This window comes from Myotis brandtii, unplaced genomic scaffold (assembly GCF_000412655.1).
Source record: "Myotis brandtii unplaced genomic scaffold, ASM41265v1 scaffold927, whole genome shotgun sequence".
NCBI lineage: Eukaryota > Metazoa > Chordata > Mammalia > Chiroptera > Vespertilionidae > Myotis > Myotis brandtii.
The window spans coordinates 60,017-75,917 of NW_005371823.1; the positions used below are offsets into that span (position 1 = coordinate 60,017).

The 15,901-nt window shown below is 37.3% G+C and overlaps 1 protein-coding gene across 1 annotated transcript; it reads right to left on the bottom strand.

The window, feature by feature from the left end:
* Positions 1-1,040: 1,040 nt before the first annotated feature.
* LOC102244618 (olfactory receptor 4F3/4F16/4F29-like) lies at positions 1,041-2,175 on the bottom strand. The gene is made up of 2 exons (XM_005885773.2): positions 2,141-2,175; positions 1,041-2,045 (listed from the first exon to the last, which is right to left on the bottom strand). The coding sequence occupies exon 2, from the start codon at positions 2,010-2,012 to the stop codon at positions 1,041-1,043; it is 972 nt and encodes a 323-aa protein (XP_005885835.1). The 5' UTR covers positions 2,013-2,045; positions 2,141-2,175.
* Between the last annotated feature and the right edge of the window lie 13,726 nt (positions 2,176-15,901).

Consider the following 15,901-nt stretch of genomic DNA (forward strand, 5'->3'; position numbering starts at 1 on the left):
GTTTTGTTTTATTTTAATATATTTTTAATTTTTATTGATTTCAGAGAGGAAGAGAGAAGAAGAGATAGAAACATCAATGATGAGAAAGAATCATTGATTGGCTGCCTCCCGCATACTCCCTACTGGGGATTGAGCCCTCAACCCAGGCATGTGCCATGACCGGGAATCAAACCAGTGACCTCTTGGTTCATGGGTTGACACTACACCGGATGGGCTATAGATAGTTTTGTAATAAATTTTCTTTTGTAATATCTACACTTTTTTTGCTTTTTATTTAGTTATAAAACTGGTCCACATGATATAGAAATATTTTACATTTTTATTCATTTATTCATAAACCATTACCACCCCTTTTTAGCTCCAAAATATTCAATCTATTTATAATATTTAAGAGTCACATAATTTTCTTTGCCATATAAAAATAATGACTATTGTTTAGAAAACAATTGGAGTGAAACATAATTACCATACACACCTTCTGATCTCAGAACATTTGATTAATAATAGTAAAGTTTCCTGAGTTGTCACTCTTTGATTTACCCCAAATTTCACCTTTCAATTCTAATTCTAAAACCTTAGTATTAACTAAGTCTGAGCATGGATGGGCATATCCAGAAGTTAGAAGCCTCAAAGTTTAAAAGCTACCTGGGTAATTATCTTCATGTTGTTTATTCCTCCTGGTATATAGACACGGAGTAATTCAAAGAGCATGAATATGGTACATGTGTAGATTAGAAGAGATATGTCTCTGAGAATTACTACCAAAGATAAGACAATTTACATTCCCGGAAAATGTGCCCAAAAATGTGAGATTGCAGCTTTCACCAAAGTCTTCAATAATAAAGGAGACTGCATTCCAAAGCTGAAGTCACTCGTCCTCAACATTTTTAGGATCCTTCGAAAAGGATCCCTGTGAAAAACTGACCAGATCAGAACAGAGTCCTTGAGGAGATATTTCACAATGGATATTGAAATCATTTGCTAAATTAAAAAGATCTATGAAAAGTTTAATTAAAGAGATTCATTTCCAAGTACTATAGTCAAGATGAATCTGAATTTCTTGAATTATGCATGAAGGAACACTTCCTGAAACTTAAAATCTTACCAAACAGTCTCCTCATTGCCACCTTCATCTCCTTATTTCTAAATGTATAGATAATAGGATTCATAAAAGGAGTGATAAGGGCATCAAAAATGGCTAAAAATTTATCTATGGGTAAGGTAGGGAATGGCCACACATAGACAATAATACAAGGACCGAAGAAAAAGACCACCACGGTGATGTGAGCTGAGAGAGTGGAGAGGGCTTTGGATGAGCCCCCTGAGGTGTGTTTGCGAACTGTGACCAGGATGAAGATGTAAGATATAACCAAGATAAAGAAGGTGCCCATGGAAATGAAACCACTGTTGGCAGTGACCAGAAACTCCAATCTATAAGTGTCTGTACACGCAAGTTTGATGAACCGAGGAAAATCACAATAAAAGCTATCCATTTTGTTGGGACCACAAAAGGGTAAGTTTACAACAAAAGCCAGTTGAGCCACAGAGTGGATGAGTCCAATGGTCCAAGCAACAGCCAAAAGAGAAATGCACATTCTTAGGCTCATGATGGTCAGATAGTGGAGTGGTTTACAGATAGCAATGTATCGGTCATAGGCCATGACTATAAGCAGCACCATCTCTGCACCCCCAACAGTGTGAATAAAGAACATCTGAGTAATGCACCCTTTCAAAGAGATGACTTTATGTTTTCTGAAAATGTCATAAACCATCTTTGGGGTTGCAATGCTAGAAACACCTGTGTCAATAAGGGAGAGATTTGCCAGCAAAAAGTACATGGGGGAATGTAAGTGATGGTCTGAGATAATTGTCAGCACAATGAGAAGGTTTCCTAGCATACTTGCTATATAAAATATTGTGAAAAGCAGAAAAAGAAGAATCTGAATCTCCCAGGAACTGGTGAGTCCCAGCAACAAAAATTCAGACACCACCGAGTAATTTCCTCCATCCATCAACTTGGTGTGCTAGGCTGATCCTGAAGTTACCTGGAAAGCATAAGAGAGAGGTGACATAATATTTTTAAGGTGGAAAGGAAGTCCTGGCTATGGAGTTACACAAATGTCAAAAAACTAAAGATCACCTTGTCATTGTACACAGCTACTTCGAGTTTATGTAGTTCAAGAATCACAGAGCCAGCACCAGACATTTTTCCATGTCTAGATCTTTGGTATCATTTAATCATGTGCCTCAAGTTTAGTTTGGGTGTTAGTGGATAAAGAAGACAGGAAAATGTAGACAAAGGCACCTAAGAATTTAAGGAGAGGTACATCAGGAAATACAGAGACTTATACTTACTAATTGCTACACTCATATATGCCACAGAATGGAAATATGTGCAAAAAGGCACAGAGAACTATCTGAGGAGGTGCTCTATTTTATTCTTTAATGACTGCCTAATATTCGCAGTGTAAATGTTCACCTTGTTTCTAGTTCTGTTTTTGTTTGGTTGGTTTTTGTTGGTGGTTTGTTTGTTTGTTTGTTTGTTTGTTTGTGGGTTGTTGTTTTTTGTTTGTTTGGGGGGGGGGGGTTTTGTTTTTGTTTGTTTGGTTTTTTGTTGGTGGTTTGTTTGTTTTTTTTGTTTGTTTGTGGCTTTTTTGGGGGGGGGGGCGGTTTTGGCCCCTACAGACAATGCTGCAAACAATTAATGCTTTTGTTTCTGTGTCATGGATTCCCAGTAGTATCACTGGATTAAAGTACATATATATTTATATATGTTTTTATTGATCTTTTAAAGAGAGGGAAAAGGAGAGGGATATAGAGATAGAAACATCTATGAGAGAGGAACATCATCAATTGGTTGACTCCTGCATGTCCCCTACTGGGGATTGAGCCCACAACCCCAGGCATGTGCCCGGACTGGGAATTGAACCAGTGACTTCTTGGTTCCTGGGTCTATGCTCAACCGCTGAGCCACACCAGCCAGGCAAAAGTATATATATTTTTAATTTCAGTAGTTTTCCTGATTGCCTTCAAAAAAGTCTGTAACCACACATATTTCCACAAGAATAAATGTTAACACTTTTTAAAATTGTTGCCAGTATATTGGGTGTAAAGTGATACTTCATTGTTGCTCTAATTTTCATTTCCCTGACAACCAATACATTTGAACAAGTTGGTTTTATTGTTTTTATTTTTGCAGTTTGGGTTTGCTCTGTGAATTTCCTATTCATATCTTTTCTTATCTCCTATTCTGCTTTTTCTTATCAAAATATAGGAATTCTTTTTATATTATAGATTTTAAGCTTTTGTCATTTGTTATATATTTTCTCTAAATCAATTATCTATTAATTTTGTTTATGGTTTCTTTTGCTATATTCAAGTTTTTTATTGTTATGTGATTAAATCCAGCTATTACTTATTTTATAGCTACTGAGTTTGGTCTTAGTTAAGATTACCCTTGCTCCTGGACCATACATGTATACCCTTAGATTTTCTTTCAACATTTTATTATTTTTTGCTTTTTATTTAGAACTGTGCTCTATTATTTCTTGTATGTTTTAGAATATAAGTCCACTTTTCATTTCTTTTGGGTGAATAGAATTGTAATGGTACTGTGTGTTAAATAGCTTATTCTTTCCCCACTGAATTTAACTACCATTTTTTCATATGCTAAATTCTTAGATATTTTGGGATCTGTTTCTGGATTCTTTATTCTACTTCCACTGATATATTTATCTATTTCTGTATAAATATTTGGGTATTTCACAATAGTGGCTTTATCATTATATCTGTTAAAACAAATCCCTTTTTCACTGTTCTTATACCTTGTTTCATACCTCTTGGCTGGTCTTGAGCATATATTATTACATATACATTTTAAGATCAGTTTATCCAATCCTTCAAAAAATTCCCGTTGGATTCTGATTTGAATTGCATTAAATGTATATATTAACTTTGAATGAAGTAGCATTATTATGACGATGTCTTCCCATTCAAGAATAATACATTCATCCATTTGTTCAAACCTCATTTCATGTCCTTCAGTAAGATTTTTCCCTTTGTTCATATATGTTATATGCCTCTTTGTTTAAATTATTCCCATGTATTTTATATAGTTTCTTTGACATTGTGAATGTAATTCCCTTCCTCATCTCCATTTCTAGATTCTTCTTGCTAAAATGGGGAAGGGGGTATTTTTTGTCTGTTCCTACATTCTGCTATTGTGTAAAATCGTTTTTCACTAAAATATGTTGGATTTTCTGGGCTTGCAATAATGTCAACAAGAAAAATATAACTTGTTCATGTTTAATTTTTGTTGGTTTGGTTAAGATGGTGTTCATTTAATCAGCCCAGTTATTAACACAGAAGTCCTGTTATACTTTTCTTTTTGTTGTTGTTAATTGTCCCTTTTCCAGTGACAAATGTCTCTACTCTGATTTTAAAATAAGATGCCAACTATTTTCCCTCCCAATAAGTTTTATTTCTTTCCTGCTTTCCCTTACACTAGGTAAGATTAGACCTTCAAAATATTTTTCTCCCCCTTCATCTCACCTCCTCTTTCCATTTTAATTAAATTAGTTCATTTTCTTTCTGGAACTTCTATTTTTCATATTATGCCTCCTGAAATTTACCCTCCCTATTTTCTTTCCCTTCATGATTTCTACCTTCCAGTCTAAAATTTGGATTTCAAGAATAACCATCCTCTATTTAAATTCAGTTCACTTCCAACGGATCTTGTTTATATTGCTCATGAATCCCTTTACATGCTATTATTATTTTGTATTGAAAATAGCATCTGCTTCTTCCATCAGACCTGTGTCCAATATCAGTCTAATATCACATATAATGTTTTTATGGATATAAATTATTTGAGATGAACCTTCAGAAATAATCTATATCAACCATCTGATTCCAAGATTCATGTAATATGTCCAGTCTTGTCTGGTACTTTTTTTACTCTCTAATTTCTCCAGGGATGCAAATGCCACTTAATACACACTGTTAGGATCCTTCTTAATCATGGCATTGAGGTTTGAAGTATATTTTAACTCTCAAAAACAATATCCTTATTTATTGCTTTGAAATAAAACAATTAAAGAAAAGCTACCTAGAGAGTTCGATTTCTTTAGGGCTCCAAACTTAGAATTAATATCTTCCCAAGTACCTTCTGGTACAATGAAGACTGATCTTGGAGACAAATAAAATTTTCTCTACAAGATCACAAAGAACTAGAATTTAAAATAAAAATCCAATTAAGATGTACAAATTTCCAGTTATAAAAATTGTCACAAAGATGCAAAGTACAGATAATAATATTATAATAAGTATGTATGGTATCAGATAGGTACTAGACTTATCAGGGTGATGACTTCATAAGGTATGTCAGTGTCTACTTACTATGTTGTACATCTGAAATTAATATAATATTGTATGTCAACTATAATTGAAAAATAAAAAACAATTTTAAAAAACATTTAACAGTTGCTATCTTTCTATAGAGTCTAGGGGTGATTTTTTTTCTCTTCTCTATACTTCTATACATTTTTTATTTTGCACATGTCTTTCTCTTTAACAAAACTATTAATTTAAAAAACAATTGAGCAGCAACCCATGCACAAGAGGTTGCCAGTTTCATTCCCAGTCAGGGCACATGGCCGGGTTACCAGCTCAATCCCCACCAGGGGCATGCAGGAGGCAGTCGATCAGGTTGATGTTTCTCTTTCGTTGGTGTTTCTATCTCTTTCTCCCTCTCCCGTCCTCTCTCTCTAAAGTCAGTAAAAACATATTTTAAAAAATAAAATAAAATAAAAAAAAGTTGATGTCAGAGTGCAGCCTTTCTTCACTACACTACGCTGTAAGTCACTGACAACTTAAATCAAAAATAACTTCAAGGTTATGAGGAAGTAGCTTTTACTACCAAGGTACTTAATAGAATTTCATAGAAGACAAAGTGGGTCTTTGGTATCGACAACCTCATCTCCAGCTTCTGTACAGTCTTTTGTCATGCTGACATCTACTACTGCTTAGTTGTCTGCTGCCCTCACACTGTCTGCTGACTAGCCAAAGTCATTCTTACCCAGATATAGTCTGTTCTAAGTTCCTAGTCTCCAGAATTATTTTTTCCAGAGTGTTTTTAGTTAAAACCATTTTCATGTTGAGCCACTTGTACATGAGGTGTTAGGGAAAAATTAATGCAGCTGCCTGGGTTTATGTAAATTAAACTCTAATAATATTTTTTATTTTAGTTATATATGTCCATAACTATGCCATGATTCAGAGCTATTCTAGGCTACCACAACTCTCCTACTTTCAACCAGCCCTCCTTGCACACCAGAAAGAGACATCAATAAACTAACTCTCAACTTCTGAAATTTTGCCTATATCCCTGATCTTAGTGCCCTGTGGTAAAGTTTTTACATGACAATTGTAGTTCACTGCATTCCACTGACAGCTTCACCTGAATTGGATCAAAAACAACATAGATGAGTCTTCTCTGAGCCCTAGAAATGATTCACACTCCAGAACAGAAATGTTATTAATCCTATTTGCAAATGAAGGCAGTGAGAATCAGAACTCTCTCTTACCTGAGTTAGACCAAAAAGAATCTATTCTCCTCAAACGGTGATCAATTTTCTCCAAATTTTGTGAGATGATATAAAACTGCCATTATATAAAAGTTATAATTTCTAAAAGGGAAAAATAAGGATTAGTTTGATGGATGCTGAGAACCAAATGACAGAAATTTGGAGTTTTAAAACATAGAAACTTAAAACATTACTTCGGAATTTATTTAGCATTAAAAACTAAAAAGAAATACAGAATAGGGGAATAGAAGGGAATATTAAATAGAAACAATGAAATTATGATGCTATTTCCCCCTCCTGGAAGACAATGTTTTAGGCCAAAACCCACCCTTCATTCACAACCCAGCTTAGTGTCATCCCTTCCAAAAACATATTCCCAATACCCTTAAAAAGAGCTATAACTTACTCACCTTCATACTCCCCTTTGTGCTTTGTCAGAATACATATGTAAAAATATGTTGAATAACAATTAAACTGTAGATTAAGTTAAGAAAGTAAATAATAACTGAGCAATCATTAGAGAGAGACTGTTGAATAAGTTGAATTAATGCTCAGTCTAAATAGTAAAACATTTGTTTTTACATATGTTTTCCATGATAGCAATTGAAGTAGGAACATTTTTCTAGGTTCCAGGGAAGATAGCTTCACCTTCTGAGATTATAACCATGTTCAAAACAAAGTGCTTAATATTGTTTTTCTCAAGTAAAAAAGAATCTCATTAGCAACTTGAATATTGGTGACCAAATGATTGGTCTGAGCCTTGGGAATAGCCATCTTTTCTTGATTGGATTTTCCTGGGAATTATACCTCAGAGTCAATGCTGACTTTTACCCAGGGAAAAAAAGGACAAAAGAACAGAAGAAAGAAAAGTATCTTCTGGGTACCATATTTAATGGTGCCTTAGATGGATGTACATAAAGATTTTTGCTTTAAAATGAGTCAATAGCAGTAACTGACTGAAAATCCAACACTTTAGACTGCTTAAAAAGTAGGGGAAAAAGTATTGCTCTACTCTAGTACTAGCAAGATTTCATGGCAAAAGCATTCTCTTCAATGAGAACAAGGAGGTGATAGCAAATAAGAAACCACAGAACATAAAACTATCTCTTACTTTAACAATTTGGCTTTTGAGATGCTTTTCAGTCCACAAGACTCAAAACTTGTGACTTTAGACTTCAGAAATATTTCATCAGAATGCTGTCAAGTTACAAAGTCGAAATTAGTGTGGTATAAGAAGAAATGTTGTCAGAAAGTTTGAAAACAAACTTTTTCCAGAAAAGCCTCCCTTGACCACATTTAATAAAAGGGATTCTTATATACTTCTCTTTCATAATCCTATTTTTTCTCTGTTTCTATTATTATCATAATTGCTCAGATATTATTGCATCATATTAACTCTTACAAAGAATCACAATCAATTGGCTCCAACACCACCACCATATTTTGCCATAACCTACTCAGTATAGTCTAGCAATCAGTGGTGCATAGCGCAGAACACATTGTCAATATTTAATAAATATTTCTTTCAAAAATATGTTTGACAATCAAGATGGTGTTGTATGTAAATACAATAGTCAGAACCTCCCACAACCACATTAAAATTACAACTAAACTACAGAACAACCATCATTCACAATACCTGAAATCTAGCTAACAGAAGTCCTGTAACTAAGGATATAAAGAAGAAGCCACAGGAGACTGGTATTATCATAATTGCTCAGATATTATTGCATCATATTAACTCTTACAAAGAATCACAATCAATTGGCTCCAACACCACCACCATATTTTGCCATAACCTAATCAGTATAGTCTAGCAATCAGTGGTGCATAGCACAGAAAACATTGTCAATATTTAATAAATATTTCTTTTTAAAAATATGTTTGACAATCAAGATGGTGTTGTATATAAATACAATAGTCAGAACCTCCCACAACCACATTAAAATTACAACTAAACTACAGAACAACCATCATTCACAATACCTGAAATCTAGCTAACAGAAGTCCTGTAACTAAGGATATAAAGAAGAAGCCACAGGAGACTGGTGGAGAGGCAGAGATGCAGACTGGACTGGAAGCCTACTACATAAGGCCACTCTACCAAGTTCAAAAAACATATCAGTTTGCTAATATACATAAAAACAAACACGGAAGCAACCAAAATAAGGAGACAAAGAAACAGGTCCCAAATAAAAGTGTCTGGAAAAATATCCAGAAAAAAGAACTAAATGAAATGGAGGCAAGCAAACTAAGAAATACACAGTTCAAAATAATGGTTATAAGGATGCTCAGGGAACTTGGTGAGAACATCCACAGAATAAAAAAGGACATGGAGCTGAAACCGGTTTGGCTCAGTGGATAGAGCGTTGGCCTGTGGACTCAAGGGTCCCGGGTTCGATTCCGGTCAAGGGCATGTACCTGGGTTGTGGGCACATCCCCAGTGGGAGATGTGCAGGAGGCAGCTGATCGATGTTTCTCTCTCATTGATGTTTCTAACTCTCTATCTCTCTCCCTTCCTCTCTGTAAAAAATCAATAAAATATAAGAAACAGGTCCCAAATAAAAGTGTCTGGAAAAATATCCAGAAAAAAGAACTAAATGAAATGGAGGCAAGCAAAGTAAGAAATACACAATTCAAAATAATGGTTATAAGGATGCTCAGGGAACTTGGTGAGAACATCCACAGCATAAAAAAGGACATGGAAACCATAAAAAAGAACCAGTCAGAAATTAAGGATACACTAACTGAAATGAAAAATTACAGGGAATCAACAATAGAGTAGATGAAGCAGAGAATCAGATCAGCAATTTGGAATATAAGAAAGCAGAAAACACCCCATCAGAAGAGCAAAAAGGAAAAATAATGCAAAACATGAGGATTGTTTAAAGATCAACTTCAAGCATACCAACATTCACCTCATGGGGGTGCCAGAAGGAGAAGAGAGAGAGCAAGAAATTGAAATACTATTTGAAAAACTAATGACAGAAAACTTCCCTGACCCAGTGAAGAAAACTGACATACAAATCCAGGAAGTGCAGAGAGTATCAAACAAGATGAACTCCAACAGGCCCACACCAACACATATCATAATTAGAATGCCAATATTATAAACAAACAGAGAATCTTAAAAGCAGCAAGAGAGAAAAATGTTAGTTACCAACAAAAAAAGATCTCATAAGACTGTAAGCAGTTGCCCAGCTGGTGTGACCCAGTGGTTGAGTGTCAACTTATGAATCAGAAGATCAGGGTTTTAGAAACCAAACCATCTTGAAGAGCAGAACTGCTTATGACTAGGAACCTAGCCTCACCAACACCCAATCTGGTCTCAAATGCAAACCGGAACACTACAGCCACTCGGGATAAAGACCTGCTACCACAGCTGCAGACCCACAGACACCAACACTCCAGACATCCTGGGCGCAGATTTCTGTGAGTCACAGAGCCCATCCCCCTCCCCACTGGCCCACTGCAGCAGCATAGGACCTGCAGCTAGACCCACTCCACATGAGCAGGCCTTCAGCACAGGGCAGCTGTGCTACCTGACTTTGACTCTGGGAGTGCGCACACAAGGAGTCAATTCTGTTTCCCATAGCACATGTGCAACCAGGCCTCCCACTAATACAGGGCAGTTGTACTACCTGACTTTGACTCTGGGTGTGCACACAGGAGTCTGTTTCCTGCGGCACAGGAGTGGGCCTCCCACAGACACTGGGCAGCTGTGCAACCAGGCCCCCCAAGCTGACCCGGGACCCTGATTCTCTGAGTGAGAGGCCACACTGAGCACCAGTGACTTGACTCTCAGCACACACATGCAGGGACTCTGTTTCTCATGGTTGCTCACAGGAACCCTGATTCTCAGTGTGCACACACTGAGCGCCAGTGACTCCAATTCAGGGCACATGTGCACACTGGGTCCCTGATTCTTGGCACAAGGCCGCACCAAGCAACAGAGACTCTAATATTCAATTCTCAGCGCATGCACATGGGGACTCTGACACCTGGCACGCACTAAGGGACCCTGTTTTTCGGTGCACACCCCCGGGGACTCTTTCTCAGCGTGGCACATGCAGGGTCCCTGATTCTAGGTGTGCATACAAGGTCGCACTCAGCGCCGGTGTCTCTTATTGTCGGCATACGTGGCTCCACTGACCCACAGCAGCCACACGTCTTGGTGTCAAAGCTCTTCAGTGATACTCGGGCGGCACAACAGTCCCACTGCACATGGCTCAGGCCCCCGCAACTCAGCGTTTGAACCTTATGGTGATAGCTAGAATGGGGAGACAATGAAACAATCCCCAGAGGAAAGAAAAGAGGAATTGCCAAGAAAGAAAATAAGTGAAATGGATGCATGCAATATGACCGAAAAATAATTCATAGTAATGGTCATACAGTTCATAAACCTGATGGACAAGAAAATCAACAACCTAAGCAAAAATCAGGAAGAAATCAAAAGTGATATAGCTACAATCAAAAATGCTATGGAATGTTTTCAACAGTAGACTAGAAGAAGCAGAGGACTGACTTAGTGAATTAGAAGATAAGGTAGCGAAACAAGCCCAATCTGAACACCAATTGGAGAAAAAAAAATAAAAAGCAGGAGAAGAGCCTAATGGAGCGTTGGGACAGCATGAAATGAAGTAACATACGTATAATAGGGGTGCCAGAAGGACAAGAAGAGCAGCAAGATTTAGAGAACCTATTTGAAGAAATGACAGAAACTTCCCTGATATGGGGGAGAAAAAATTCACACAAGTACAGAGAGTCCCAAGCAAAATGATTCCAAAAAGACCCACACCAAGACACATCATATTTACAATGGCAAATGTTAACAACAAAGAGAGAATCTTAAAGGCTGCAAGAGAGAGACATAGAAAGTTACCTACAAAGGATCCCCCATCAGATTATCAAATGATTTCTCAAAAGAAACATATCGAGCTAGAAGGGAATGGAATGAAGTATACAGTGTTGCAAAGCAAAGGACTGAATCCAAGAATACTCTATCCAGCAAGACTATCAATCAAATTCGAAGGGGAAATCAGAAGCTTCACAGACAAAAATATGCTAAGGGAGTTTATCACTACCAAGCCAGCAATGCAAGAAATGCTAAAGGGAATGTTGTAAAAGAAGAAATAGAAAGGGAGGAAGGAACAGAGGCATAAAGAATACAAATGGCTACAAACAAGTACCTATCAATAATAGCATTAAACATAAATTGATTAAATACTCCAATCAAAAGACATCAAGTGACCGAATGGATAAGAAAACATGACCCATATATACTATTATGCTGTCTACAGGAGACCCACCTCAGAACAAGGGACTCACACAGACTGAAAGTGAGGAATGGAAAAACATCTTTCAGGCAAATGGAAATGAAAAAAAAAAAAGCTGGAGTAGCAATACTTATTATATCTGACAAAATAGACCTCAAAGTGAAGACCATAATAAGAGACAAGGAAGGCCACTTCATAATTCTAAAGGGATCCATGCAACAAGGGGTTATACTCTGAAGCACGACAGGCTGCTGGTAGTGCCTGTACTGGGTCTCTCATTGTGTGGTATGGAGACATGCTGACACCAGCTGCTGCTTGTTTGAGAGATTTTAGGATACTCTGGAGCCTGAGCCAGGACAGACCATTCATATGGAAAAGCTGCTGTAAACAGCTTGAGTGAGGCTGTAAATTGAGTGAGGCGGGATCTCAGAGAATCACCATGGTGGCGTGAACAGGTTGAACCATGTTGATGGAGACTCTGACATGACCCCTGCCAGTCAGCTCTGTGACAGGGAGGTCTCAGCATAGGAACAATGACCATTGCAAGCACTGCTGCTGGGAGAAAGCTGCCCCTGAGTTCTTGCTCTAATGCCAGACAATCCAGTTCCTCCCTGTACGTACCTAGATTCCCCTCAAGCAGCTGCCCCAGTGCTGGAGCTCAGAAGGATAGAGTCTGAGTAAGTCTGTGCTCTGGCCCTTTAAGAACTGCCTATGTCTCCAGCAGCCTCCATGTCACTCAGCCACAATCCCCACTAGTTTTTATAGCCTGACGTTAAATGGACTTCTCTTCCCAGCACTGGAACCCTTGGCTGAGGGGTCTGATGTGGGGTCGGGACCCTTTCCTCCTCACAGGAGGCCTCCACAGCCAAGATATCCCTCCTAATTTAAAAAAAAAACACCACATGTGGTTGTTGGACTAGCCTGTTCTCACCTCCACCCTTCCTACCAGTCTCAATGTGTTTTCTTCTTTAATATTCTAACTGTAGGACTTCCATTCAGCCAGATTTCAGGCAGTTATGAACTATGGTTATTCTGTATTTTAGTTGTAATTTTGATGTGGTTGTTGGAGGCGGCTAGTACCACGTTTACCTATGCCACCATCTTGGTTCTTAATCCCAACTTCAATTTTTATTGCATGTGGATATTCGGTTTTCCTAGCACCATTTGTTAAAAAGACTATCCTTTTCCCATTGTGTATTCTTGGCATTCTTATCAAAAATCTGCTGACCACATATTCATGAGTTTATTTCTGTATTCTCTATTCCATTTCATTGGTCTATATGTCTATTTTTATACCAGTACCATACAGTTTTAATCACTATAGCTTTGAAATATAAATTGAAATGTGAGAGTATGAAGCCTCCAATTTTGTTCTTCTTTCTCAAGATCATACAATGGCCAATAGGTATATGAAAAGATGTTCAGCATCATTAATTATCATGGAAATTAAAATCAAAACTATGAGATAGCATCTCACACCTATTAAGATGGCTATTGTATTTTTTTAAAAAGATAAGTGTTGCTGAGGATATGGAGAAATTGGAACCCTTGTACACTATAGGTAGGAATGTAAATCAGGACAGCCATTATGGAAAACAGTCTCAAGGTGCCTCAAAAAAAATAAGAATAGAACATCCATGTCAGTACCTTAAAAAGATACCTGAACTTCCATGTTCATTACAGCGTTATTCATATAATCCAAGTTATAAAAACAACCCATATCTTATCTACCAGCAGATGAATGAATAAAGAAAATGTGATATTTATATTCATTGGAATATTATTCAGCCTTAAAATAGAAGAAAACCCTGCCATTTATGACAACATGAATGAACCTGGAGGCCTTTATGCTAAGTAAAATAGCCATTTACAGAATGACAAATACTGCATAAATAATATAACACGGGTATCTAAAATTACCAAACTTATAGCCTAGCCAGGTGGCTCAGTGGTTGAGCATCAACCTATGAACCAGGAGGTCACAGTTCGATTCCCAGTTAGGGCACATGCCCAAGTTGCAGGCTCAATCCCCAGTAGGAAGTGTGCAAGAGGCAGCCAGTCAATGATCCTTTCTTATCATTGATGTGTGTGTGTCTCTCTCTCCCCCTCTCTCTTCCTCTCTGAAATAAAAATATATTTAAAAATAAATAAACAAACAAACAAATAAAATCAAATAACCAAACTTACAGAAGCAGAGAATACCATAGTGGTTACCAAGAGCTGGAAAATGGGGAGTTTTTTCCCAATACGTATAAAGTTTCAGTTATGCTAGATGAATAAGTTGTAGAGATCTGCTATACAACTATGTGCCTATAGTTAACAATATGATATTGTACACTTCAAATTTTGTAAAAAGGGTAGATTTCATGTTAAGTGTTCTTACCACACACACAAAAAAGAATAAGTAAAACTAAAGGACACAAAAAAATTTTACAAGGTGTTGTGTACATCTATTACTTTGATTGTGGTGATGGTATCATGGGTGTTATATATATCCATTCACATAAAATTATACAAGTTAAATATGTATAGTTCTTTGTATGTCAATTATACCTCAATAAAACTGTTTAAATATAGACAGATGATTGATAGAAAGATGGAAAGATAGTAAGATACATAATACAGAAATGAGAGAGCGAGGAAGGGAGGGAGGGAGGGAGGGAGAGAAAAGGAGTGAAACATACAGAGAGCTAAACTAAGAAGGGAATATCTATAATAATAAAAACATAATATGCTAATTAGACCGGACGTCCTTCCTTCCAGACACAGCCACAGTGGGCAGAGGCCAAGGCAGAGGCGGCAGAGGCCCCCGGCCACCATGGTGGCAGGCAGGGTCTGAGGCAGAAGCGGGGGCCAAGGCAGAGGCCCCCTGCCACTACCGCAGTGGGTGGGGGTGGAGGCAGAGGCCCCCAGCTGCCACAGTGGCAGGGGTCGAGGCCCTTGCATGAATTTTGTGCATCGAGTTTCTAGTATCTACATAATATAGATAAATCATTTTTAAATAAAACTACTATAAAATCTTTATGCCAATGAATTTTAAAACTGAATAGATAAAATAGACAAATTCTTTCAAAATATATCTATAATAACAAAAGCATAATATGCTAATTAGACCAGACTTCCTTCCAGACCACCTTCTGGATGAAGCTGTGGCAGCAGGGGCCGAAGCAGAGGCGGCCACCGCAGTGAGCAGGAGCCAAGCCCCTTGCATGAATTTTATGCATCAGGCCTCTAGTATTTTAGTAAGTTCTGATAAATTATATATATTTTCAAAGAGATATGTATGTAAACTACAAATGAGCAGAATTAAACAACATATTGTTTATGAATAATATATTTTTTATAAAATTATTTTTCAAAAATGCAAAAGAAGCATAAACAGAAAAATCCAGAATAGTGATTACTTCTGGGTGGAAGGTAGGGTAAAGGGGTAGGGATAGGAAAGTATAGATGCAATAATAGATGGGCTCAGAGGTATTTTTTTTATTATGCTTTATAACTCAAATATATGTTACATATTTTATAAATATGTAATATTTCATGCAAATAGTAGGACAATTTTTAATTATATAGGGATAACATTTTTATATTTTTTCTTTTTCATTTTTACCTTTTTCAAATTAATTATATATCTATTGTTTGCAAAGGTGGGAGCAACTACTGCTCCAATTCACTGCTGGTGATGGAATTTTAAATTGACCCAACCACTTTAGTGGGCATTTTTGCAAAAGTAATTAAGCCTTACAAATACACAGCAATTTCATTTACATTAAGTTGTCATTAAAGAGTAACCAAAGCCATCCTAATATATAAAAACCCAGGGTTCATAATGTCCAAAACGACCGAAGGCTCAACTGCCTGGAAGTCAGTCCTGCAGTCAGTGCTGGGTTGCCATGGTGACTCAGCACTGACTGCTGCTGCTGGGGGCAGAGTAACCCAGCACTGACTGCTGAGGGTATTGGGTATCAGGCCCAGAGAGAGGCCTGGAGAGAGAAGCAGGGTCTGATCCACAGCCTCTGTGGCAGCTGTGGATCAGCCCTT

Coding starts and splice junctions, on each gene's coding strand:
- LOC102244618 (XM_005885773.2), bottom strand. CDS start 2,012: ATGGATGGAGGAAATTACTCGGTGGTGTCTGAATTTTTGTTGCTGGGA.